This window comes from Borostomias antarcticus (genome assembly GCF_949987555.1).
Source record: "Borostomias antarcticus genome assembly, chromosome: 5".
NCBI classification, from domain to species: Eukaryota; Metazoa; Chordata; class Actinopteri; order Stomiiformes; family Stomiidae; genus Borostomias; species Borostomias antarcticus.
Window position 1 is genome coordinate 23,624,010 of NC_140238.1, and position 24,016 is coordinate 23,648,025.

A 24,016-nucleotide genomic window follows, 5' to 3' on the forward strand; every position below is an offset into this window, starting at 1 on the left:
GAAACATTCCCCAGCCAACCCTGCTTAAGTGGATAGAATGTAGTTATTCTAAACTCTGACCCTGCAGCCAGGCAGTGAAGGTTTGAAGGAGGGGCCGTGGATATAACTAACACATGATGAGTGTCAACGTCCACCGCTTAATGGTGATCCATCAAAGAACACAGAGACTTTGCCTCATGTTATGTCATCGTCATAATCATTATCATCACATAAACTTGCTTTATTAGCTAGCTAACGTTTTGCTCAGTGTTCACTTCTCAAGTCTTCATCTTCTTTTCTTAAACAGCATATTTATCCTGGAGTGCAACAGCAGGCTACAACTGTCAGATCAGCTGTTTTGGGAGCGACCGTGAAGGTGGAGTATAGGCTGCTTAAACCATTTCTTGATGTGCTGTCAGACTTCTCTGTCTTACCTTCTCCTCCGCTCTTCACTCGTCGGTTCGGGAGCAATAATAACATTAGGCCTACACGTAAATTCTCAAAAGAGGAACGAACTACGGATTTTTATTTTTTTTAAGTGGGCCTGGGGGGGTTATATTTATCGGATAATAGAAACTTCGGTAAAGCTTTATAATACAGCCCGTGTCTTACCAGTGTTTTACCCGTCTTACCAGGTAAGTATGGTAATGTTAGTACCGGGTAGCCCGCACTTACTACCCGGTAAGTAGCCTAGGCTACCCCATACTGACCTGTTAGTATCGGGTAAGTACCGCGTAGGCCTATACTTGCATATAAGTACCCGGGAAGTAGCCTACCCTGTACTTAGGCTACATGTAGCCTACCCAAGACACGGGTAAGACACGGGCTGTATTATAAAGCGTTACCTAAACTTCTTTCATGAATATTACATGGTTTTGTGGGTTTGTTTCAACTTTGATGCATTAGGCTATGGTGTAGGCCTATCCCACTGAGTGTTTGTGCAAGTGCAGGTTCAGAGAGCTCAGACAGCTTTGGTGACTAGGCAATCTGTAACATAAATGTTGGAAACCCATTATTACCCTACAACAATGCAGCAGGATATAGCGTCCCTTATTATTACTAAACATGACTATGTAGCACTCCTATTATAATCCTCTAGTTCATCTTGAGGAAAGAACACACGCGCGCGCACCTGATAGAGATTTGCGCGCCCACGTGTGAATACCGGCTTGAGCCGGTTCCGGGGTCCGGTACGGGAGCGGTTAACACGGGGGGGAGATTCGCAAAGAGTTAGATCACGAGCTATTGGGAGATGAAAAGACAGGGAAATAATTCGCTCGAATAGCCTACGAGTTTCAATGTTATTTAATAACTTTTTTGTAGCCTAATGTCAAGAGACTGTATTATAAGAGACTGTGGAGCCTCATGCGCTATCACACACGGAAGAGTTCACCATCACTAGGCTGCTTGTCGTACCGTAGCGTTAGCCGGGTGGATAGAAATGATTGCCGGCAGAACATCTAACATCACATCTTGATATTTATATTAAACGGTCGACGACCGTCGATTCAACCTCAACCTACTTCCACGACTGGTCGCTCCCTGGTAAGTAGCCTATAGATGACTCAATCAGCTTGGCGGGATGCTGCTGCCTGTCTAAATGCTTAGTCTGTGGTTATAGTTTACTGCAGGCAGCTGTGGGCTACTTCCAAACGTTACTGTACTGCATTAACTGAATGATATAGTAGCCTATTAATACTGGTTATAACTAATGCCCGACTCTGGTCAGAGCGACCGACTGTTTGAGCTGACGTCAGCACTGCACTGCGGAACGTGCGCCTGGCGCCCCTGGTTACCCCTGATCCAGAGTTACAGCTTTACTAGCCTCGCGTCACCAGTCTCTCCCATGGATGTATTATGGTGCGTTCGTTTGTGGTCGGAGGTGGCAAGTCGCAAGTGGCAAAATACCTACCTCCGACCTGTGTGCATTCGAGCTATATACCATTATATCACAGTTACCTAGTTATATCTAGTGCATTCGAGCAACTGGGGGCTGAGAAACATATCCGAATTTGCGACGAGGAAGTGCGAGTTCATGCAGTGTTTTATTTAATAATTCCTAGTAGCAAGTCGCAATTTGCCACCTCCCAGTTATAAACGAACGCACCATTAGGTCTCTCCTCGGGGAGAAGAGCCTGGTGTCTGTTTACTTCAGTGCCTTAAGCCCGCCCCTTCTTCCGGCTCGAGTCTGTAGAGCCCGCCTCCTACTTCTGCTTGCTTTATTTTTCCTTAACCGGTAGTTCTCGGTAGATCTTCTTTTACCATTTTCGTCGGTGTTATGCCTGGTGATGCCATCGCGAATGTTATCTACTCGAAACTTCACCATGTGCAGCCTACAGTAAAAACATTAAATCAACTGTTTTTCTTCCGGTCCAGACCGGAAGAATATGCGATGCGTCATCGTGCTTCCGCTCTAGACCGGCGAAACAACTGCGAACGAGACAGGCCCCAGACTACTGAGATGCATGCATCCGTTCTATTAATGCATCTGGCTGCAGACAAAATGGCCGACCTCCGCAAGAGGCGCCTCCGCAGTTGACAGGAAATCATGTGACCTCTGCAGTTGACAGGAAATTCGTTCTGTTTTTTGTGAGCATGCGCAAGAGGCACCTCCACAATTGACAGGAAATCACGTGACCACCACAGTTGACAGGAAACCGGACGTTGTTGGCCGTCTTCTTGTAGTTTTTTCATGAATGACAGTTGTCAGATAAGAGAAGTTGACAGCAAAACCCGTTGTGCTGACGCAGACGTACAGGGCTTGGGGTGGTTGTTTGCGAGCTGCCATTAATTCCAGTGAAGAAGAAGAAGATAAGATATTCTTTATTCTTTATTAGTCCACTTGTTGTCGAGAAGCCTCTGATACTGCGACAAGGTAAGATACTTTAAAAGGTTAGTTGTCTTTTCTAAGGTTTTATTCAGTGTTGTCTATCAAACTTTATGCCAAGTGGCTCTAAGCATTTAGCTAACGTTAGCTAGCGATGTTTCGTTGCGTCGTTGTTGCAGGTCATGTAGCTAGCTAAGCAGTTATTAAAATATTTGTGTAAATGAATTCGTTTAATTGAGTTTAAAATGGATATAGTTTGAGTATAAACTGTTTGAATCACGTTACATTAGCTCGCTAATTGGCAGCAGCTGTAGTTAACTGGTCGGATGCTAGGGAGATGTTTTCTTCTTTATTGGAAGTTTTATTGGAACTAGTCTGGCTAACTCCCAGAGCGTGCAGCCAGTGTAGCACGCAGTTGACGTCACTAGCCTGACAGCCAAGGTTAGCGGGCTACTACTAGCTGGCGAGTAGCCTATTGTATGATTAATTAATTAATATGTAATGTAACGGTCAGATTGTGAATACACCTTGGGGACTTTTATTTTGTTAGGCCCGTATGCGTTAGAGGCAACATCAGTTCCCTGTGCTAGTCAGCTGTGGAGATAAGCTGGCATAGGAGAACTTGGCTTCCCACTTTGTTATTTTATTCTTCAATACTAATACTGTTTTCTGTGTATAGTGCCTATCTGTGTCATGCATGAACAGAGTAGTAGATGTGGCCGTGAGACCAGGCATGGTATGTTTGATGTAGAGCAATAAACGGACAAACTGTACTGGTTTATTTACATGGATAGACAACATGAATGTAATGGTTAGAAATGTGCGTCTGCCTCAGGGGGGCCCATCCAGCCCTCCACCCCGGGGACCCCCACCAAGCCCCTGGTCACACCCCAGCAGGCCCCCACCTCCCAACACAGGCACACCCAGCTGTCGCAGGCAGCCCCCGCCCCTGCAGGCCCACCATCCAGTGGCTGCAGACAAGACAGCAAGCCAGGTGAGCACTCTCTCTGTCCAGTGACATCAATCAGTTCAAGTTGATTTGTGTATAATGATGGAAGTCCTAGGCAACTTGAAAAAGTGCATTTGACATTTGGGACTTGTTTACTCAGATCCTATCCTCTCTCTGTTCTTCCCCCTCTTTCTTTCTCCTAACCTAGCCTCCAATGGACATCCTCAAGATCGCCATGATGGAGGCAGAGATCGACCCCAGCGATGAACCCATGGTGCTAGACTCCTCGAGTGACTGCAAAGAGGACCTAGACGTCATCGAAGAGTTGTAGAGTTATGAGTAATAGCTGACCTAGTTCTTCTCACTCAGCCATGTCCATCAACATGTGGGGTCTGCTACACCATGTATGCCAAGTCCACGGTCATGAGACAGTTGTGGTTGATGGGTTTCAGCTAGTTTCTTTCACCAGGCAATCAGGCTACTGAACAAAGGACACTAGTAACCTGTAGCGTACTGTTGCATAGACTGCACTAAGTACTGTATACTGATCACTTATAACACTGAACATTGAGATAAGTATCGAGTAACAGGCTGAGGACTGTTATTATTGGGTAATGAGCCTAGCACAATCATTACTATGAGTACTGAGAACTTAAACACTGGACACTTGTGTCTGAACGCTGCTATTACAATGTCACACATTGTATATTTGAGTAACGAGCCGAGTACAATCAATGCTAGAGTACTGAGTACTGTGTTTTAAACATTGCATATCGTGGTGAGTGCTGCTACTACTATGTTGCACATGCGTGTATTTGTATTTGTGTAATCATTGCCATTGTAATTATTGTGTGTAATTATTATTATTATTATTATTAACATTGAGTTTAATTATTGCCTTTGCCGCTGCAAAGTCTCCAGGATAAAGAAAAAAGGATTTGATGAATATGTCAACAATAAAAACAGTACGCTACATTCATTGCAGGTCAGATTACTATGGTTTGATACTTGCTGATAGAATTTGTTGTGTTTCTGTCGAGAGGGAACAATCAATGTGAGCAGCTGATACAGCAGGCCTGCTCCTCATCTGAGCACCAGCCTGTCACTTCTGCAGGAGATATATCTTAAAATCCTGCACCAATCACTAATTTTGAAACATTAACACAAACTCAGTTATTGGGAGTTGAGTATTGTTGGGATTGGTGTGAGAGGGAGGGGGACTTAGTGATAGGGAGTTTGCAAAAACAGCCTTTTTCATAAGCAGCCTGTTTCTCCTATGAAGTGATAGGAGACAGTCTTTTTCAGGACCACAGTTCTTATCAAAATTATTCTTGTTGAATGTAGCCAGTAAAGGCTTACCGAATGTTAAACAATGTTGGCTATCTAGCTAACATAATGCAATTTTTAGCTAACGTTAGTTAACTTATGACCAACGTCCGATTTCCTGTCAACTGCAGAGGTCATGTGATTTCCTGTCAATTGCGGAGGTGCCTCTTGCGCATGCTCACAAAAAACAACGGATTTCCTGTCAACTGCAGAGGTCACGTGATTTCCTGTCAACTGCGGAGGCGCCTCTTGCGGAGGTCGGACATTTTGTCTGCAGCCAGGTACTCTTGGGGCTTTACTAGGGCAGGTCTAGTCACCCCACACATCCAAGGTTAGAGCTTTACTAAAGCAGGTCTAGTCACCCTATATCCAAAGTTACAGCTGTAGCCTACTAGGGGAGGTCTGTCTAGTCACCCCACATCCAGGGTTACAGCTGTACTAGAGCAGGTCTAGTCTGGTTACCCCACATAGCCTACTGTACAGCTATACTAAGGGGAGGTGGATGCTAGTGTCGTTAGACTACTGTCATAGTAGTTATCCCCTCTTCTTCAGACCACAAAACACTGTACCAAGTGTCAGTTTAATTTGTGAAATTGTCCTTTATTACCTCTCCATAGCTAATGCTCATTTCTTGATGTACCAAACCCAATATGGCTTAACTAGCCTACTGTAGCTACTCACAAAAGTATTGTTATAGCGCTGTGGCCTGTGCTGTCAGTCCGCTGACATCACTAGCGACACTATAGTTTTAAAGTGATCACCGGGATATATATAAATATATATCCAATCCAAAAACACACAATTAGCCTACTCTAGGTGACGTCAAAATAACTAAGCTGAAAATAATTGTCACTGGAATAATCACTGGAAAGTTTGAGATTGCCATTTTAAATAGTTGTGACTATGTTAGGTGAGTGCGGTAAACTTGGGTCCAGGTGTGACGTGTCACTGTTGCATCATCACCTGGTCCGTAGAGAAGACAAGGGAGTCTGTATACTAGAGACAGGAGGAAGTAGGAGCAGCCAAGGGCTTGACTTGTAGAGGCCCCGCCCACTATAGATTGGGCAAAGGTGGCATGTTCTTCTGACATCGGTGGCCCTGTTGTACTTTATGTCTGGCCAATTCCAGTGCTTGCATAGTGAGAGGAGATACTGGGTGTGTGTGTGTAAGAAATGTGAGAGACATTGTTGTTGAAGAGTAGGCTATTTGACCTGTTGATCTCAAAGTGATGGCTTATTTATGTAAATTCCCTGCCACGGCTTATTCAACCTTTATTACCAACTCCGTTCTCTCACCGGGTTTTATCGTTATCCGTGGCTCATGAAGCTAATATGTTACTGTTTTAAACTACCATCACATGAGTCAAACAGTCATAGCCTCTCTTAGAATGCATCTCCCACATGAGTTTGTGATATGCTCTCTCTCTCAGAGCATTACCATTTTAATTCAGACCTCTGCTCAAGCTTTTTCTCTCAGCTTAGAGGTGAATTCCTTTAGATGCAGAGACACGACCTTCTCCAGAAGCCTGGCTCCTTGTAGCTGGCTTCGGCTGGGGCCCAATTGCCCTGCTGTAAACCTGTTATTTACATTTCAATCAATGATTAATTTACTCAACCAAAACATTTATATACTCACCAAATCAATAAAAGCAAGAAGAAATGATCTGGTGTTGAAGTAAGAATCTTTATAAAACTTTTGTGAGGTTATACAAATAATCCAGTTTACATGGAAAAAATGCAAGTTACAAGAAAAAGTTCATGAAAGAAAAGCGAATCCCAGGTTCTCAGCTTCTGACTTCTTCCACTCCTCTTCCGATGGAAAGGAAAAAAGTGTCTTCTTTCCCCCCTACCTCTTCCTTTTAATCCCATGTTTAGCTCTCACTTTCCTTTCGTCACTCCTCCCTCCTTATTGGTTAATACCTCCTGCATTCATCTTATCTCTCACACCCACAACATGGAAAATTACAAGTTACCATTCTTTAGATTGAATTGTCTAACTAACAACTTATTAAACTCTGGTTTTAAGCATAACTTATATATCCAGACAGTTAATACATGAATACATTTCTTATCTATTACATGCTGTCATATCTTCTACAAAGTTACATAATTGATTTTCTACTAACACATACATGTTGATTAATAGTCAGTTTTGTCTTAAGCATCTATACTTCTAATAAATGATATTCAACTGTATTTGTACTCAAGGATTATATGGTTACTTTCATGATTACACATTTAGGGACAGTTAGTTCCCTCCAAAAATCTTCTTTGTCCGCTTCTGATAAACGCCAGACCTATCCTATTAAGGGGGGTCACCGGGGCTGTTTCTCACCTTCCCAGGCTTAGAGGCTGATAGGGAGACTTAGCTTAAAAAAGGGATCCTTTCATTCGTTTTATTGCCATCTTCCTCTGGTATGTGGGGGGGTCACTTCGTATCCGCTATGTCTCAGCATATCAACCATTGATCTAGTTGATTGCCCTCCCTCCCGGCTCCACTCTCTCCCATACTCTCGTCCTTGTTCCCTGGGCCTATGCAGATAACCAGCCCTCCCCCTCCTGTGTGAAGTCCAGCTGGACCCTGACCTTGGCTCCTCCGTTTCCCGTCTATCATTGCTGACCCTAACGCCTCTGTTCTGAGACAGTCCATCTTTGTGAATTACATTCGGGCTCGCTACAATTGTTACACTGCCTCTCTGTAATTTTCCAGCTAGCATGTGGTCCTGATAGTTGCCTCAACGTCCAGGTCTCCCTATCTCGCTGGGTTTTGTGCTTTGCTAACAGCCTACTGTTATGAAGCAAGGAAATTATGTTTTGGACACTGACAGCAGTAACTCAGAGCTCTTTGTTTGGATGGTAGAAACATGTCAACAATGTAATAGCTAGGTATTCCAGAGAGAAGGAATTATTTGTTAGACAGTTAACTTTCCAAACTATTTGTGTTGAAAAAGGGAGACATGTTTAGTATTTTTTGGAAGGGACATTTACCATATAGATCTCTTTTCTCCACCAGGCCTCAGTCCAGCCATGAGGTGGTCAGCAACGCCAGCGTCTGGGGCAGGGGGGTTCCTGGGGCCGTGTGTGTACTCGGCAGTGCCTGACGGGGGATGGGGCTGGGCCGTGGCCCTGGCCTTCTTCCTGGTGGAGGTGTTCACCTACGGCACCATCAAGAGCCTGGGCGTCTTCCTCCAGGACCTGATGCTGGAGTTTGAGGAGAGCAACAGTCGTGTCTCCTGGGTCATCTCCATCTGTGTCTTCATCCTTACCTTCACAGGTACGTCTGGAGGGGGCGTCCTCAGGATAACAAGGGGAATCTGTCTTTTGCTCTGCTATTTCTTATGGCCCGTACAGACTACACAATTTTTTGGGTCTTTCACAATGGTCATCATGTCAGATTAGGCGATCACAGTTGCATAAATTCTTGCCGTGTCATGGCCAGGACACTGGCAACACTACACAATTGACCGCAAAAATTGTCAGTCATGGAAGAAGTAGGCTATTGTATGCACTGTATTCAAGCTTTATTTATACTTGAAATTATGGTGGCGGAGTGTTGTGCCAAATAATTCCGACACCCGGGCAGAATCTGACTCCGTTTCACTATCTTTGAGTTTTGAGTTATCTTTTGACTGCTGAAACCATTATATGTAAGCTACCACAACTAGGCTATATCTGCCTCATTAAAACTAGTTGATACAGTTGAAGTATTACATTTTCGTCTGGGATTCATCCCTTTTTATCTACCGACTCAGTACCATCCAGTGACCTAACGATACAGACTATCCACAATAAATGTGAGGAGGGATAAATAATATTACTTTATAGGAATGTAGGCCTATTAGGCTATTTGTAAATTATTAGGTAGGTTTAATTCCAAGTGCTCTCGTAGTTTATTATCATGGATATTGTAGCAGTAGCTAGCCATAGGTTCGCATTGTGATGTGGTCATCTTAAAACCTAAAATAGCCTTGCTTTTTGTGACAAGTTGCCCCTCTTGTGATGTTCTGGTCTTTGCTGAGTGGTAGAAATTGTAAACACTCGTTTAACACTTTTGTAAACGCGAAGGGGAGTAGGATCCTGTCAGGGGGTCGGAATTCGGCGCAAGCTGTTGCTCAGAGTCAAACAATAAAATAAAGAAAAAACAATTGTGGACCCGTTCCTGGGTGTAACAAAGAGGACAGTATGGGCTGTCTATCCTTCAAGGAGAACTTGAGGTAACAGATTAACATGTAAAGAACACTGTCATCTTATTGGTCACCGTCAAAGTACGTCGTAGGCATGAGATCACACGAACAGGAGATGTCAGACTAGGCAGGAAAATACAAAACAAAATCAGACATTTCGTCGGAGTGTCATAGACGCCAAATCACTGATCTTTGATTATGTCACACTACAAGGCTTTTCGTTGTTCCTGACCTTCATAATCGGGCCTGACGCTGGACACAGAAAAATCGCCCCAAAATCGGCCTGAATTCGTGTAGCCTGTACAGGCCATTAGCCCTCCAAAACTAACGAACATCAAAAACCAGACATTGTGTAAACCAAACCCCATTCTGCTTGTGACCTTGACCTTGACCTTGTGTTGGTGATGTGGTGTTGGTCTTCATATCTGAGCTATGAATTCCCGCATAGAGAACTGTGTTGTCGTTTTGTAGTTTCAGAGTGAAATCGGTGGTAAATTTGAAATAGCACTAAAATAAGGTTAGTGACAGTGTTAACACAGGCTTTGGAAAGCTTGACATGGGCCATCATCCATTTTAATGCTGTAATTTGCCCAGAAGAAAATTATAACAAGCAGCTAACTGAACAAAGGATGGCCGGGTTTCCCGATAAAGAACCTTCTTAAGGAATCCTTCTTAAGCAACCCTTTGCATGGGAGTTAAGAAGTACTTTGGAGTTAAGAAGCTTCTTAACTCAGTTAAGTGCTTCTTAACTTGTTCGGGAAACTCGGCCAATGATAGTACAACACCTGGAAAGAGATTCATTCTCATAACAAAATGTCAAACTCTCAGAATCCTGTGTCAAATACACACCTTATTCTGGCGACTTTTCAATTCCACACATTTTTTTGGGGGGAAACGGAAGAAATCTAGCTTTGTCAGTGCCCACAGTATGAGGAGAAAACTCAGTTTCAGGCAATCATGGGAAATATTACAGACCATCAGAAATCACATGGTGACATCATGTGCTCTTACTGCAGGGCAGCCAGGCAAAGAAACAGACAGCTTATTTGGAAGGAAGCCTCTGACCTACTGACCCAGATCTGACCAAACACACACACACACAGGATGTTCTTATCAATTAATCGACTATCGTTTGTTAAGGTTAACAGTTATCGATTAATGAAATTCCTTGAAATGTGCAGCCCTAGTTCTGATTGGATGTTTGTCTTTGTACCACCCAGCCCCTCTATCCACGGTGCTCAGTAACCGGTTCGGCTACCGGCCAGTCGTCATGGTGGGGGGCTTCCTGATCAGCCTGGGCACCATCACCTCCGCCTTCACCTCCTCCATCAACCAGATGTACATCACCATAGGCATTGTCTCAGGTACCTTCCTCCACAAACACACACACAAACACACAAAGTGCAGACACACCAACACAGGCTCCAATGTCAACAGCACAACTGGCACTGTCAATGCACTACTACTACTACTAGTACTACTGCTACTACTACTACTACTACTACTACTACTGCTACTGCTACTACTACTACTACTACTACTACTACTACTACTACTACTGCTACTGCTACTATTACTACTGCTACTACTAGTACTACTGCTACTACTACTACTACTACTACTACTGCTACTATTACTTCTACTACTACTAGTACTACTGCTACTACTACTACTACTACTACTGCTACTGCTACTGCTACTACTACTACTACTACTACTGCTACTATTACTACTGCTACTACTAGTACTACTAGTACTACTGCTACTACTACTACTACTACTACTACTACTACTACTACTACTACTACTTATACACACACCCACACACATTCAAGGACATTGGAATTTGTAATGAGATTAATTATTGTTTTGCTTTTGTGAATTGCTTACCAGCTTTACATTTGAATGAAGCAGGACTCCTAGCAGTGCCATGAAGGACATTGACGTGTGTCTCTTTCAGGGCTGGCCTGTGGGGTGGCTGATCCCCTGCCAGACCTGGAACCAAACCAAACTCCGCCATCTTGAATCTGTAGGAAAATGACGGAACAGAATTGGAGAAAAACTACCTAAATTCCTTCCAGAAGGCATTCACTTTTCTTTCACAGAATGAATGCACTGCTAGCTGTCCCACCAAAAAAAGTCATTCACACTTCTCTCCAACTGAAACGGACAGCTGCTAACTGGATGACCCCTCTCTTTTCTCTCTGTCTCTCTCCCCCTCCCTCCCTCTCTGTGTTTAAATGCCTTTCCTTTGCAGCGTTCGCCGTGTCAGTGACCCTGAGCCTCACAAACTCTCACCTCCACAAAGCTACGACCTTTGACCTCATCCCTCAGCGGTGATGATGCAGACAGGTCCAGCGGATGTCATGTCCCCTCTTGTCGTCTGTGTCTGCAGGCCTGGGCTACTGCCTCACCTTCCTCCCCACCGTCACCATCCTCGCCCAGTACTTCGCCCGCCGCCGCTCCCTCGTCACCGCCATGGCGTCCTCTGGAGAATCCTTCGCCATGTTCGCGTTTGCCCCAGGTGAGCAACGGCCCCGCCCGAGTAGAAATAGTGGACTTCACGGTTGAAAAGGGCTCCAGAGATTGTTTCATCATCATCTCGTGGATAAATACTCATAGTGTACTCTTCCTCGTGTAACTGCAGGCCAAGCAAATAGCCAGGAATTATTCTCAACTCAACTCAAACTTTATTTATAGAGCACATTTAAAACGACAGTGGATAACCAAAGTGCTGTACAGGTAGGTGAAAATATATTACAACAATAATACTTAATAATACAAGACACAACCATGGACACAAACACAACAATACCCACAAAGACAACAAAACACACACTAGCCTGGGAGTCATGCTGAACTAGAATTGAAGGCCAGGGAGAAAAAGTGGGTCTTCAATAAAGATTTAAAAACCTCCAAGATCTGGGCGGCTCAAATGTGGAGGGGCAAGCTGTTCCAGAGCCTAGGGGCAGCAGCCGCAAAGGCTCGGTCACCTCTGATCTTTAGCCTAGTCTTGGGCATGTCCAGTAGCATCTGGTCAGCTGACCTCAAGGCTCTGGCTGGGGTGTGGCGGTGCAAGAGTTGAGCCAGGTGCAGAGGAGCCAGACCATTTAGAGCAGAAGTGCCCAATACGTCGATCGCGATCGACCAGTAGATCTCAGAGGTTATGCTGGTAGATCTCTATGTTGGTAGATCTCTATGCTGGTAGATCTCCAGCCATTCAAAAGAAAAGCCATTAAAAGGCGACTTGATGATGCGTGTTGAAGTTGCGTGTGCAGAGATAAGCAGTCTCATCACCTCTCTTTTTGTCCAAATGAGCAACTTTTTCCTCCTGCTACTTTGTAGATTACAAGGGTGACCTGCAGTTTAGCTGAGCGTTTTAATGATTTAATCATGTGTGGGCTGATTTCATCATTGTTTAGTCTTGTATGTGTAGCTGACAGCTGATAGTAGCCCAGCAAAATCAATCAGAAACTCAAAAAAGCCCGAATTCTGCAACCCTGACTGATCCATTCAGTGCAAGTCAGCAGAGTGTATTGTGCTGTGATTGAGTCATGTAAGCAGGCTAAAGACACTCTGTTCTGACCACTAGTTGATTGTTACCTGTTAAGATTGTGCAAGGCATATATACAACAAAGTTAACGTTCCACTTCCAGTGTGAAGTAATTGGTAGCTTGATTAATAATTAATAATAATTGATTTTGAAACAGTAGCCGTATGTTGTTATTTCGGTTGTATGTTATTATTTTTGTGCGTGGCGACGCACCAAAGATGGCAAATATCCAGTTGTCACTCCCTCCCTCCCTCCGTCGGGTTGTTGACCTGCAGTTCTATGTTGCTACCACAAGAGGCAGTGTTTTTTTGTGCATGGCTGTAGGCCAGCGCACCTAGAATAGCGTTTGACCGGTTATCACTCCCTCCCTACCTGCATTTCTCTGTTGGCACCACAAGAGGTGTTAATTAATTTTATGTTATTTTCAGTATGGGATTATTTTTTCTTTTAAGATATGACTTTAATGACACATGAATTAAAACCTAGCCAATGTTAAGTGACAAGTGACAGAAGGGCGGGGGTTCCGGGGGTGTGAGGCGGGGGCCCGCCGGGGGGCAGGGTTTGGGTGGTAGATCTTGATGAGCTGGTCATTTTAAAAGTAGCTCACCGCCCAAAAAGTGTGGGCACCCCTGATTTAGAGCTTTAAAAACAAATAGCAGAAGCTTCAAATCAATGCGGAAGCGGACAAGGAGCCAGTGGAGTGAGGCCAATACTGGGGTGATGTGGTCGCACTTTTTTGCCAGTGAGAAGGGGAGCAGCTGCGTTTTGGACAAGCCGCAGGCGCCTGAGTGAGGACTGGTCAATGCCCACATACATATGTGTGTGGCCCTGACAAAGCTGTCCTCTGTCTCAGTCTTGTGAGTGTACTGTTAATATGCTGTGAGAGATGTGTTGACGTTGTTAGTGTGCTGTGAACAAATCAAATCAAACTGTATTTGTATAGCGCATTTCATACACAGAGGCAACACAATGCGCTTTACAGAGAGCAATGGGAGGGTGGGCATAGATCCTACCCCTACATATTCCGGAGGGAAGCAAAAAAAACAGTTCACCCAGGGGCCGAAAAGTGAGCTGTAAAAATTCTTCCCTGACCTCTCAACGAGACGATCGAGCAAGCTCCTGGAAAATGTTTGGTCTATTGGCTAAGAACATTTAAAGGGCAATAAACATGGGCTAAATACTTCATAATAAGAGACATGACAATCAGTAGAGTAGATAAATAGTTACAGAGATGTTGCCTACATGGTTGGCCATTATGTGTTAGCTAAACCTGTAGTCTATAATAGGATATTTGAGTGTATCATATAATAAGGCACTTAGCAGACAGGCTCATAAAGAATGTAGAGTAGACTAGGTATAGCCAAGCAGAAATGGAGAGACAAAAAGCAGAGAGCTGAACAGATGTATTGACCGTGTTAGTGTGAATAGAGATGTGTTGACCGTGTTAGTGTGAATAGAGATGTGTTGACTGTTAGTGTGAACAGAGATGTGTTGACCGTGTTAGTGTGAACAGAGATGTGTTGACCTTGTTAGTGTGAATAGAGATGTGTTGACTGTGTAAGTGTGAACAGAGATGTGTTGACCGTGTTAGTGTGAACAGAGATGTGTTGACTGTGTAAGTGTGAACAGAGATGTGTTGACCGTGTTAGTGTGAATAGAGATGTGTTGACCGTGTTAGTGTGAATGGAGATGTGTTGACCGTGTTATTGTGAACAGAGATGTGTTGACCGTGTTAGTGTGAACAGAGATGTGTTGACCGTGTTAGTGTGAACAGAGATGTGTTGACCGTGTTAGTGTGAATAGAGATGTGTTGACCGTGTTATTGTGAACAGAGATGTGTTGACCGTGTTAGTGTGAACAGAGATGTGTTGACCGTGTTAGTGTGAACAGAGATGTGTTGACCGTGTTAGTGTGAACAGAGATGTGTTGACCGTGTTAGTGTGAACAGAGATGTGTTGACCGTGTTAGTGTGAATAGAGATGTGTTGACCGTGTTATTGTGAACAGAGATGTGTTGACCGTGTTAGTGTGAACAGAGATGTGTTGACCGTGTTAGTGTGAACAGAGATGTGTTGACCGTGTTAGTGTGAATAGAGATGTGTTGACCGTGTTAGTGTGAACAGAGATGTGTTGACCTTGTCGATCCTCGTGGGAAAGGGATCTTCTATCTTGAGCGCTCTGTTGTGTATAGAATGTGTCCTTCAATCCTGCCCTGTAAAACTTCTTATTGTTCCTTTGTAGAATCTAAAAGTAGAGAATAGAATAAGAAAGAATTGAAAGACTTCGCCTTTCATCAGTCCTAGACATTGGAATGGAAGTTTGATTTTAGGTAGTATTCTTCAGTCTGAATCATGCTGTAGTAGTATTCATAGCGTTAGTAGTCCTGTAACTAAACCCCCGTTCTGCTCCTCTCTCCCATCATAGCCTTTACTGCTCTAAAGGAGAAAATAGGCTGGCGCTACTGCCTCGTCGTGATTGGTGTCATGCAGGCCTCTGTGATTGGCTGCGGCGCTCTGCTCCGTCCCATCATCATAAAGCCCGTAGAGGCGGAGCATGAGGCGGAGAAGATGCCGCACTCCCAGAAACATCCGCGGACCACGTACGACCTGGAGAAGGAGGAGACCGGCAGCTCCATCAGCTCCAAGGACTCGGCGGACTCGGGGGTCACCTCTCTCTCCGCCTGCGAGCTGCGGCCCGCGGGCGCCTCGGCGGAGACCAAGGCCCTGATGGAGCCGGAGGAGGAGGAGAAGGCCCCGGAGTGCCGGGACCCGGGTCCACCGTCTGGCCCTCCGACCCCAGGGAAGCGGCTCGAGGCCGGGGCGGGGGAGCAGGCTGATCCGAGCCCCCCGGAGCCCTCTGGGAAAGCCAGGCTTCTGGACTTCTCCGTACTGAAGGACGGGGCCTTCATGTGCTACTCTCTCTTCGGCCTGTTCGCCACGCTGGGATTCTTCGCGCCGCACCTCTACGTCATCGCGCTGAGCGAGAGCCGCGGCGTGGCCCCCGAGAGGGCCGCCTACATGCTGTCCATCATGGCGGTGGCGGAGGTGTGCGGCCGCCTGTCCATCGGGGTGGTGCTGGACAGGGTGCGCGTGCGCAAGACGCGGGTGCTGCTGGGATGTGTGGTCCTGCTGTGCCTGGTGCTTGTGGCCTTCACCCTGGTGTGGGAGTTCTGGGGCCTGGCGGTATGCTGCACCTTCTACGGCTACTTCATGGGCACGGTGGGCTCCACACACATCCCCATGCTGGCGGAGGAGGACGTGGTGGGAATCCAGAGGATGCCCTCGTCTGTGGGGGTCTACGTCTTTATCCAGAGCTTCGCCGGGCTGGCCGGGCCGCCGCTAGGAGGTAAGAAGCTTTCTCCCTTCAGTCAGCAAGACGGTCTCCTCGTTGGCTCCTATGGGCAGACCGTTGCCTCTCAGGAGAAAGTAAGTAGCCTTGAGAACAAATGGTTCTCAGGCCTAGTGGTGGCCCATAGGGCAGGAGCCTATCTCCTGATTCCTTAGCGTGAGGCAGCTTGATGTACAAGTACACCCCCTGGACATGACGCTAGTATGTCACAAGGACTTACCCCCAATCCGACCCTTGATGCTGAGTGCCAGGCAGGAAGGTATTAGGTACCATTTTTTTTATAGTCTTTGGTATGACTCGGCCGGGGATCAAACCCCCAATCTCAGGGCAGACACTCTAACCACAAGGCCACTGAGCTGGTTCTCAGTAGAAGCACGGTCGCTGGAGCACATGGGCAGTTATTAGGTGCAGGTAAAAGACTAATGTGTCCATGTTAGTTACATCTTCATCAGTCATTTCTCACATCAGAGTTTCTCACTTTAGCTTTCTGTTTGAAGCACCCTCCCATCATGCCGGATATTCCTGTGATTGTCAATATATCTGTTCCTCTTTCTGTCTCTTCTCACTGTCCATGATGGCTTCCTCTTTTAGACAAAAGTGTGTATTTTGCTGTCCTTAAATGTAGATGGGAAAGAATTAGCTTTAAGTGGTTTGTTCAAGTCTTGCAGGACCCGGTATAGATGCCTCTGACATTGCCTGTCTGGTCTGTTTCTTCTTAGGCGCACTGGTGGACGAAACTCAAAACTATGGCGCTGCCTTTTACTCATGTGCCGCGGGCATGGCCCTGGGCGCCATCTTCCTGGCGCTGGTGGGTCCTGCTAAGAATGCCACGTGTCACCGAGGAAAGACGAGACGGGGTTCAGAGAAGGAGGGAGACGAGGAGGAGGAGAAGGTTTCTCAGGACAGCGGGCCAACAGACTTCTTAGAGGTGGACCTGGCGCCGGAGACCAGCCCGACGAGGTCGTCTGGGAAGCAGGAGATGGCGGTGGTCTGAACACGGCCACAGTAACAACCACCTGACCAAGGACTTGACATGAGGTTGAGTAACCAAAAACAAAACAGAAATGTACTCTCTATACTGCTAATGTACTCTCAACTGCCGAGTACTCTCTAGACTGCTGTACTTCGCGCACAGACAGACACACAAACACAGGCTTGTCCCAGCCAGTTGACCTAGTTTCAAATCATGGTAAAATGGTAAATGGACTGCTCTTATATATTGCTTTTGTCCAAAGCGCTTTACAATGGCCTCTCATTGACACACCAATGGCAGCAGCTGTCATGCAAGGTGCTAGCCTGCTCATTGGGAGCAATTTGGGGTTCAGTGTCTTGACCAAGGGCACTTCGACATGTCGTCAGGAGGAGTTGGGATTCGAATCGCCGACCTTACGATCGTTGAGTGACTCGCTCTACCTCCTGAGCCACAGCCACCCTGCGACTCACTTGTAGTTTACCTACACACACTTCACAGAGATGAAAACACAAACGCTCACTTCTCAAATTGCAGTCCTCGACACTCTGGAGACCAGGGGCGGCTGTAGCTCAGTTGGTAGAGCGGGTTGTTCAATGATTGAAGGGTCAGTGGTTCGAATCCCAGCTCCGACTGTCCACATGTCGAAGTGTCCTTGAGCAAGACACCTAACCCCAAATTGCTCCCAATGAGCAGGTTAGCACCTTGCATGGCAGCTGCCGTGAATGTGTGTGTGAATGGGTGAATGAGAGGCCATTGTAAAGTGCTTTGAGTGCCGCTAAGGTGGAAAAGCGCTATATAATTGCAGTCCATTTACCAAAGAGAGACATTCTTGCTTCATGGTCTGGTTTGGCTTCTCAATCCCTCCCATGTTTCAATCATTCTCTGTTGAGGCCAAATGTTTTTCTACTGGCCAAACTCCTATCATTTAATTTATTGCTAATTAACTATGATTCTTCAGGTTGGTTTTGAGTTTCAGTACTGTTATCTTAATCTCAGGTAAGGGATAAGGGAGGGATGGTGAAATGTCTGTCGAGATCTGGATAATGACTTGATATATCATTTACATGTTTGTTTGTATTTACCAAGTTGTGTTCAACCTAATGGTAAGGACCAATTCTCTACAGGCCATATAACACGCAGACACAATAAACATACTCAGACAGACACACACACACTAGTAAACATAAGTAGCCTATGGCTTGAATTCCCATAGAATTCAACTTGAATACTCTGATCCTAAAATGTCATATGTGGCACAATTTCCTAGTGAACAGTGGGTGATGCTCTGTCTCCTCTCACACTCACTGCGCGGTTCTTCCTTCCTGCTGGCTGTCTGTAAAGAGCCTGCACTCTTTAGCGAGTTTAACTTCGCAACTGTAAAGCAATATTGCATCAGTGTTATTCACAGCTTGGACACAACCTACTGTAACTACATCATAATTGCCATGACATTCATGAGATCAGTGCCATGTATATAGGCTGTATTAATTCATGTTTCAATGCATCCATATGCTGCACAGTATACGGGTTCAGCTGAGTTGGTAACACACTGGGTTTCCAGTCCCACCTGATCCACAGAACCTGTGGTTGTGAATGTGCTAATGGGCACACTGCTGTGTTGTTGACTGGACGGTCGTACAGAAGTACCAGATGCCGGCAGGAGTGACGGGACACATGAGTTCACAGATCAAGTACATTTGAAGTGACTTCTGAATGTCACTTTTACAAATGTCTTGATAACAACAACCTACAGTAGGCTTTACAGTATATCCATGTCAGTGCGCAGGACACACAGTACCAGTCAGCGCTAATGTAAAGGAGGGATCTATGAGGTCAGAAGAAACGACGAGTCGTGGAGTCTGAACATCCAGAGTCTTCATGTCTCCTCCAAAGACCGGTCTAACCCTAACCCAGCCCACCTCTACCCACTGACCACCCAGATCTCCCCATCCCATCCCACCTCTCCACACTGACCACCCAGATCTCCCCATCCCACCTCTCCACACTGACCACCCAGACCTCCCCATCCCAGCCCACCTCTCCACACTGACCACCCAGATCTCCCCATCCCACCTCTCCACACTGACCACCCAGACCTCCCCATCCCAGCCCACCTCTCCACACTGACCACCCAGATCTCCCCATCCCAGCCCACCTCTCCACACTGACCACCCAGACCTCCCCATCCCTGCCCACCTCTCCACACTGACCACCCAGATCTCCCCATCCCAGCCCACCTCTCCACACTGACCACCCAGATCTCCCCATCCCAGCCCACCTCTCCACACTGACCACCCAGACCTCCCCATCCCTGCCCACCTCTCCACACTGACCACCCAGATCTCCCCATCCCAGCCCACCTCTCCACACTGACCACCCAGATCTCCCCATCCCACCTCTCCACACTGACCACCCAGATCTCCCCATCCCTGCCCACCTCTCCACACTGACCACCCAGATCTCCCCATCCCTGCCCACCTCTCCACACTGACCACCCAGATCTCCCCATCCCACCTCTCCACACTGACCACCCAGACCTCCCCATCCCAGCCCACCTCTCCACACTGACCACCCAGATCTCCCCATCCCAGCCCACCTCTCCACACTGACCACCCAGATCTCCCCATCCCAGCCCACCTCTCCACACTGACCACCCAGATCTCCCCATCCCAGCCCACCTCTCCACACTGACCACCCAGACCTCCCCATCCCTGCCCACCTCTCCACACTGACCACCCAGATCTCCCACCACACCATGACATGAACTGTCCTTTATAAACCTCCTTCAAGAATTTTATTTTTTTTAAATCACATTTTCATCCTAGATTTTTTACATCTGTTCAGATGCACACACATTTTGGGATTTGTTATGAATGTTTTAAGTGAGAGGAATGTGGACCTGGTCTATGCCTGGAAATGCTGCAAAGAGCACTGGTATGATGTTTGATTTTGATCATTTGTATTGATTCTGAAATAAATTTTGTATATAAGAGTGAATGTTTTAATGTCGTTGTTCAAGGGGACTTTCAAGAGATGGTGTGTGTGTGTGTGTGTGTGTGTGTGTGTGTGTTTCTAATCAGTCTGTGATGCCAGCTAACAGATAATCTATCCATCCATCCATCTATTATCAATCTACAGGTAACTGTCTATCTAATCTATATCTGCTCCCTAATTGACAAACTGATATTTAAAGATGCTCTATTTTCATTGACTACTCGAGCTGTCTTGGCTGGCGTTGGACATGTCGAGTGACGTCTGTTGCAGTAGCATCTTGGTACACGGGCATCTACTCAGGTACATCTGCTAACAGCTTGCGTTCTATTTGATAGGTAATCCTGAAACTAGTTTCATGCATTTGCGTTTAGTAGGATAGAGTGATCAACTGTATCAAAGGCTTTAGGGAGGTCAATGAACAGTGCTGCACATTTCTACTTATCATCCATAGCAGAGATAATATTGTTTACTACTAGTGTGGTGGCTGATGAGGTCCTGGTCTGAATTTGGCTGATGGGTTTCAGGACAGAATTTATATTTAAGAAGATGCTGAGTTGGTTAATGACTAGTTGTATTTATTTTTGTATGTTTCTATTATTCGAAATAAAATATTTGAGGTGTTACTGTTAACATAGAAGGTCACTCCCATGATAGGCCTTGCCCAATCAACAGATCAGAAAATGTGGCACTGCCATCTCATGGACAAATGCTGTTACTGCAGTTACTAAGTGGAGTAATTTAATACAACTATTTAAATAACTCCTTTCCACTAGGTTACGTAGGTAAAGCTAGGCATTAATTGAAACGACGAAGAATATAGGCTACAGTAATGTTTCATCACAGAACAAAGAGTTTTCAAATGCACTCTCTCGCTCCTTTGGATGGTCACTGAATTTGAACATAGCCAAAACTTTGATATCATAAGGAACATCTAGACCACCGAGAGAATATGTTCTATGAAAGTTGACTACAAACAGGACAAAGAAGGAATACAAAATAAAATGTAGCCTAGGTCTAGGCTAATTGAAACATGTTTTATTGTGAGCTAGATGTAAAGGTATCTTTGTATCCAGACAGCTGAGAGGCAGACTTGGTAACAGCCTTCCGTCAATTTATATGTACAGTATCGTCAACAGCATCATCATCCTAATGGCCTCTGAATTGATATGCTGATGGTGCGTGATGAGAATGTGGGAAGCGTTTCATTCATATTGAGATTGGGTCATTAACCTTTAACCTGCTAATCATTAAATTTGGTAGCCTATACCACCACCACTCCCTTCTCACTTCCCCGTCTCCTCTGCCTGGCAAGATGTTTTGAAATAAATAAAAAAGATTAGCGGTTGCGCAGTTTAGAATCGGGGCCGGGCATTATGAAGATGAAGGAGGGAGAGGAGGAAGACAAATGAGAAGTGAAACTCCTGGGCTATGGAAAACAACTAACCTATCCGTTAGTTGAGCAAGTAGACCTCTCTTCATTCATGCTCATTCACTAGTCATAAAAAGTGTCTGTACCAAAGCTGTGTTCGGAATCGCTCCCTCGTTCCCTCACTCCCTATTCCCTATATAGGGTTCGCCATGTAGTGAACTAGGGAACGGAGAAAATGTAGGGTACATGCACTGTTCCCTGCAAATCAAGGTGAATTGTGGGTAATAAATAGTGGACTATTGGTGCGTTCGTTAGGTGGCAAGTGGCAAAATACCTACCTCCGACCTGTGTGCATTCGAGCTATAGCGAATGATACGATGATGATATGATATGATATTGACATCAGCCGGCAACTGGGGGCTGAGAAACATATCCGAATTTGCGACGAGGAAGTGCGAGTTCATGCAGCGTTTTATTTAATCATTCCTAGTAGCAAGTCGCAATTTGCCACCTCCCAGTTATAAACGAATGCACCATATATAGTGAACGAAAATTCCGTGGAGAATTCGGACACTACAAACAAAATGGCTGACGCCCTATATAGTGCACTATAGTGAATAGGGAGCGATTCCGAACACAGTCTACTCTGCTCTGCAGTGAGTCCGCTCGTGTCCCCACAGGTGTTTGTTGTGAACTGATTACAACTGCTATTTTTGGACTCGAGGGGATTCAAATACCATTGGCATGAGGAAAGCATGGCCAGCTTCAAATAGCTAACTCAAAAAGTATAAATGTCACAGCTTATATATTTACACCATAGGAATCTGTAGGAACATTTTAGTACATAGCGTAATGGAAATGGGTTATGGGATTGATAGTTGATTGATTGATAGACTCAATGATTGGCTGAATTGATTGGATTGGCTACAGGTGGGACTGAGAGATGCCAAGCAGAAACCAGGTCGGGCCTGGTGAAAGGCTGATGAGTTAGGCCTAAGTGTTGCATTCTACATCCAGCAATTATATTTTAAGAATGTAATCACCTAAAGAATTAGAAGTGCATAGGGCAGACATTGAAATTTTGCCTAAAATATTTGAAGTAATAGAGAAAGACTATTTTCTATAGCATGTGTATTTTATTTGCATGTTCATTTTACTAAACAGATTTGACTTGATTTAATTTTGAACAATGTAATAGTTGATTGACAGTGACGTTCTAATCTGCTATTGTTTAGTAAGGGCTGAGAGGACAGAGGAGAGTGATGATCTGTGCCCTTTTAAGACATCACTATAGTTGAGAACAAACCCAGCAATTTTCCTTGATGGTTATTTCTGCAGTACAGTTCATATCCCCGACTATTATTCGGTACAACAATTACAGTAATACTATAGCCCATCAGCCTTCAGCCACAGGTAGCCTACAGACGACCACGTCAGCTAGACAATACTTAAATGTGCACTGGTATCCATGTGTGAATGCGACTGTTCTCCTTCAACACTATTGAACGCTATTGAAAACCTAAATAGCCAGCACATAAACTCATACTGATGGCTCACGGTAAGTGCCAACCATCTAAATAGCCCAATAATCAAAACTTAACTTCATACTGATGGCTTACTTTAAGTGCCAACCATCTAAATAGCCAAAAAAAATCTAAACTTAACTTCATACTGTGACGACCCTAATCGGAGTCCGTTAATGATGAGTTTGTAATTGCAATAGTGTATTCAACCTGCATTCACTTCCAAGTATTTCCGAACATCAAACACCAATATGGCCGGCCTATAGCAAGTAGTATCTGTCAGTCAACTGTGTCACCCTAGCTTGAAGATGCACTAAGCATTTTCCCACTACTAGAGGGTAACAGAAACTGCAGTAGCCTACATTTGTAAAATACATCAAAGTAGAACTACTGGGCAACAGAAGCCTGTAAGGACAAACTGTGCATGAAGGCTAATGCTAAGCTGAATCGCACTATGGGGAAGTGTGCATAAGAAAAAAGAAAGAAAAAAAGTGTGCATGAGGTAGAAGAGGAGGAAGAAGAGGCAAATGGGAAATACAAGTGTCTGTCAGCAGAACTGCCTGGGCCATAATATACAAATATCTTTAAAATCTGGTCACACAGCACAATACCTGAGTATGCATTCACATTTTTACTCTGCATCACCCTGGGCTTGAACTCACAACATTACACCAAGGACAAGTAATGAACCTGCAAAGTGAGAAGCCATAGATAGTTTCACACTGACTTAAGCAATCACCAGGTTCAGCAGATTCCACAAAATGTTTATTAAACTAAAGGCACTAGGGAGAAAAACAAAACCAAAGACTAAACAATAAAACCATCCAAGGTACAGTACACACTCAATGAGTGGTGAACAAAAGACAAAGCTGGGAAGACAAACTTACAAGATGGCACAGAAACACCAGGGACAACGCACAGTGAATAATGAACAGACAAAGAACAAAAAGGCTGGGGAACTAACTACATGTACATATATAGACTAACAAGACA

At 45.2% G+C, this 24,016-nt stretch overlaps 1 protein-coding gene across 1 annotated transcript; it reads left to right on the plus strand.

Moving 5' to 3' along the window:
• Window positions 1-1,239: 1,239 nt before the first annotated feature.
• On the plus strand, window positions 1,240-20,061 carry slc16a6b (solute carrier family 16 member 6b). The gene is made up of 6 exons (XM_084438064.1): window positions 1,240-1,524; window positions 8,094-8,354; window positions 10,485-10,628; window positions 11,660-11,788; window positions 15,241-16,161; window positions 16,884-20,061. The coding sequence occupies exons 2-6, from the start codon at window positions 8,108-8,110 to the stop codon at window positions 17,156-17,158; spliced, it is 1,716 nt and encodes a 571-aa protein (XP_084294190.1). The 5' UTR covers window positions 1,240-1,524; window positions 8,094-8,107; the 3' UTR covers window positions 17,159-20,061.
• The last annotated feature ends 3,955 nt before the right edge of the window (window positions 20,062-24,016 follow it).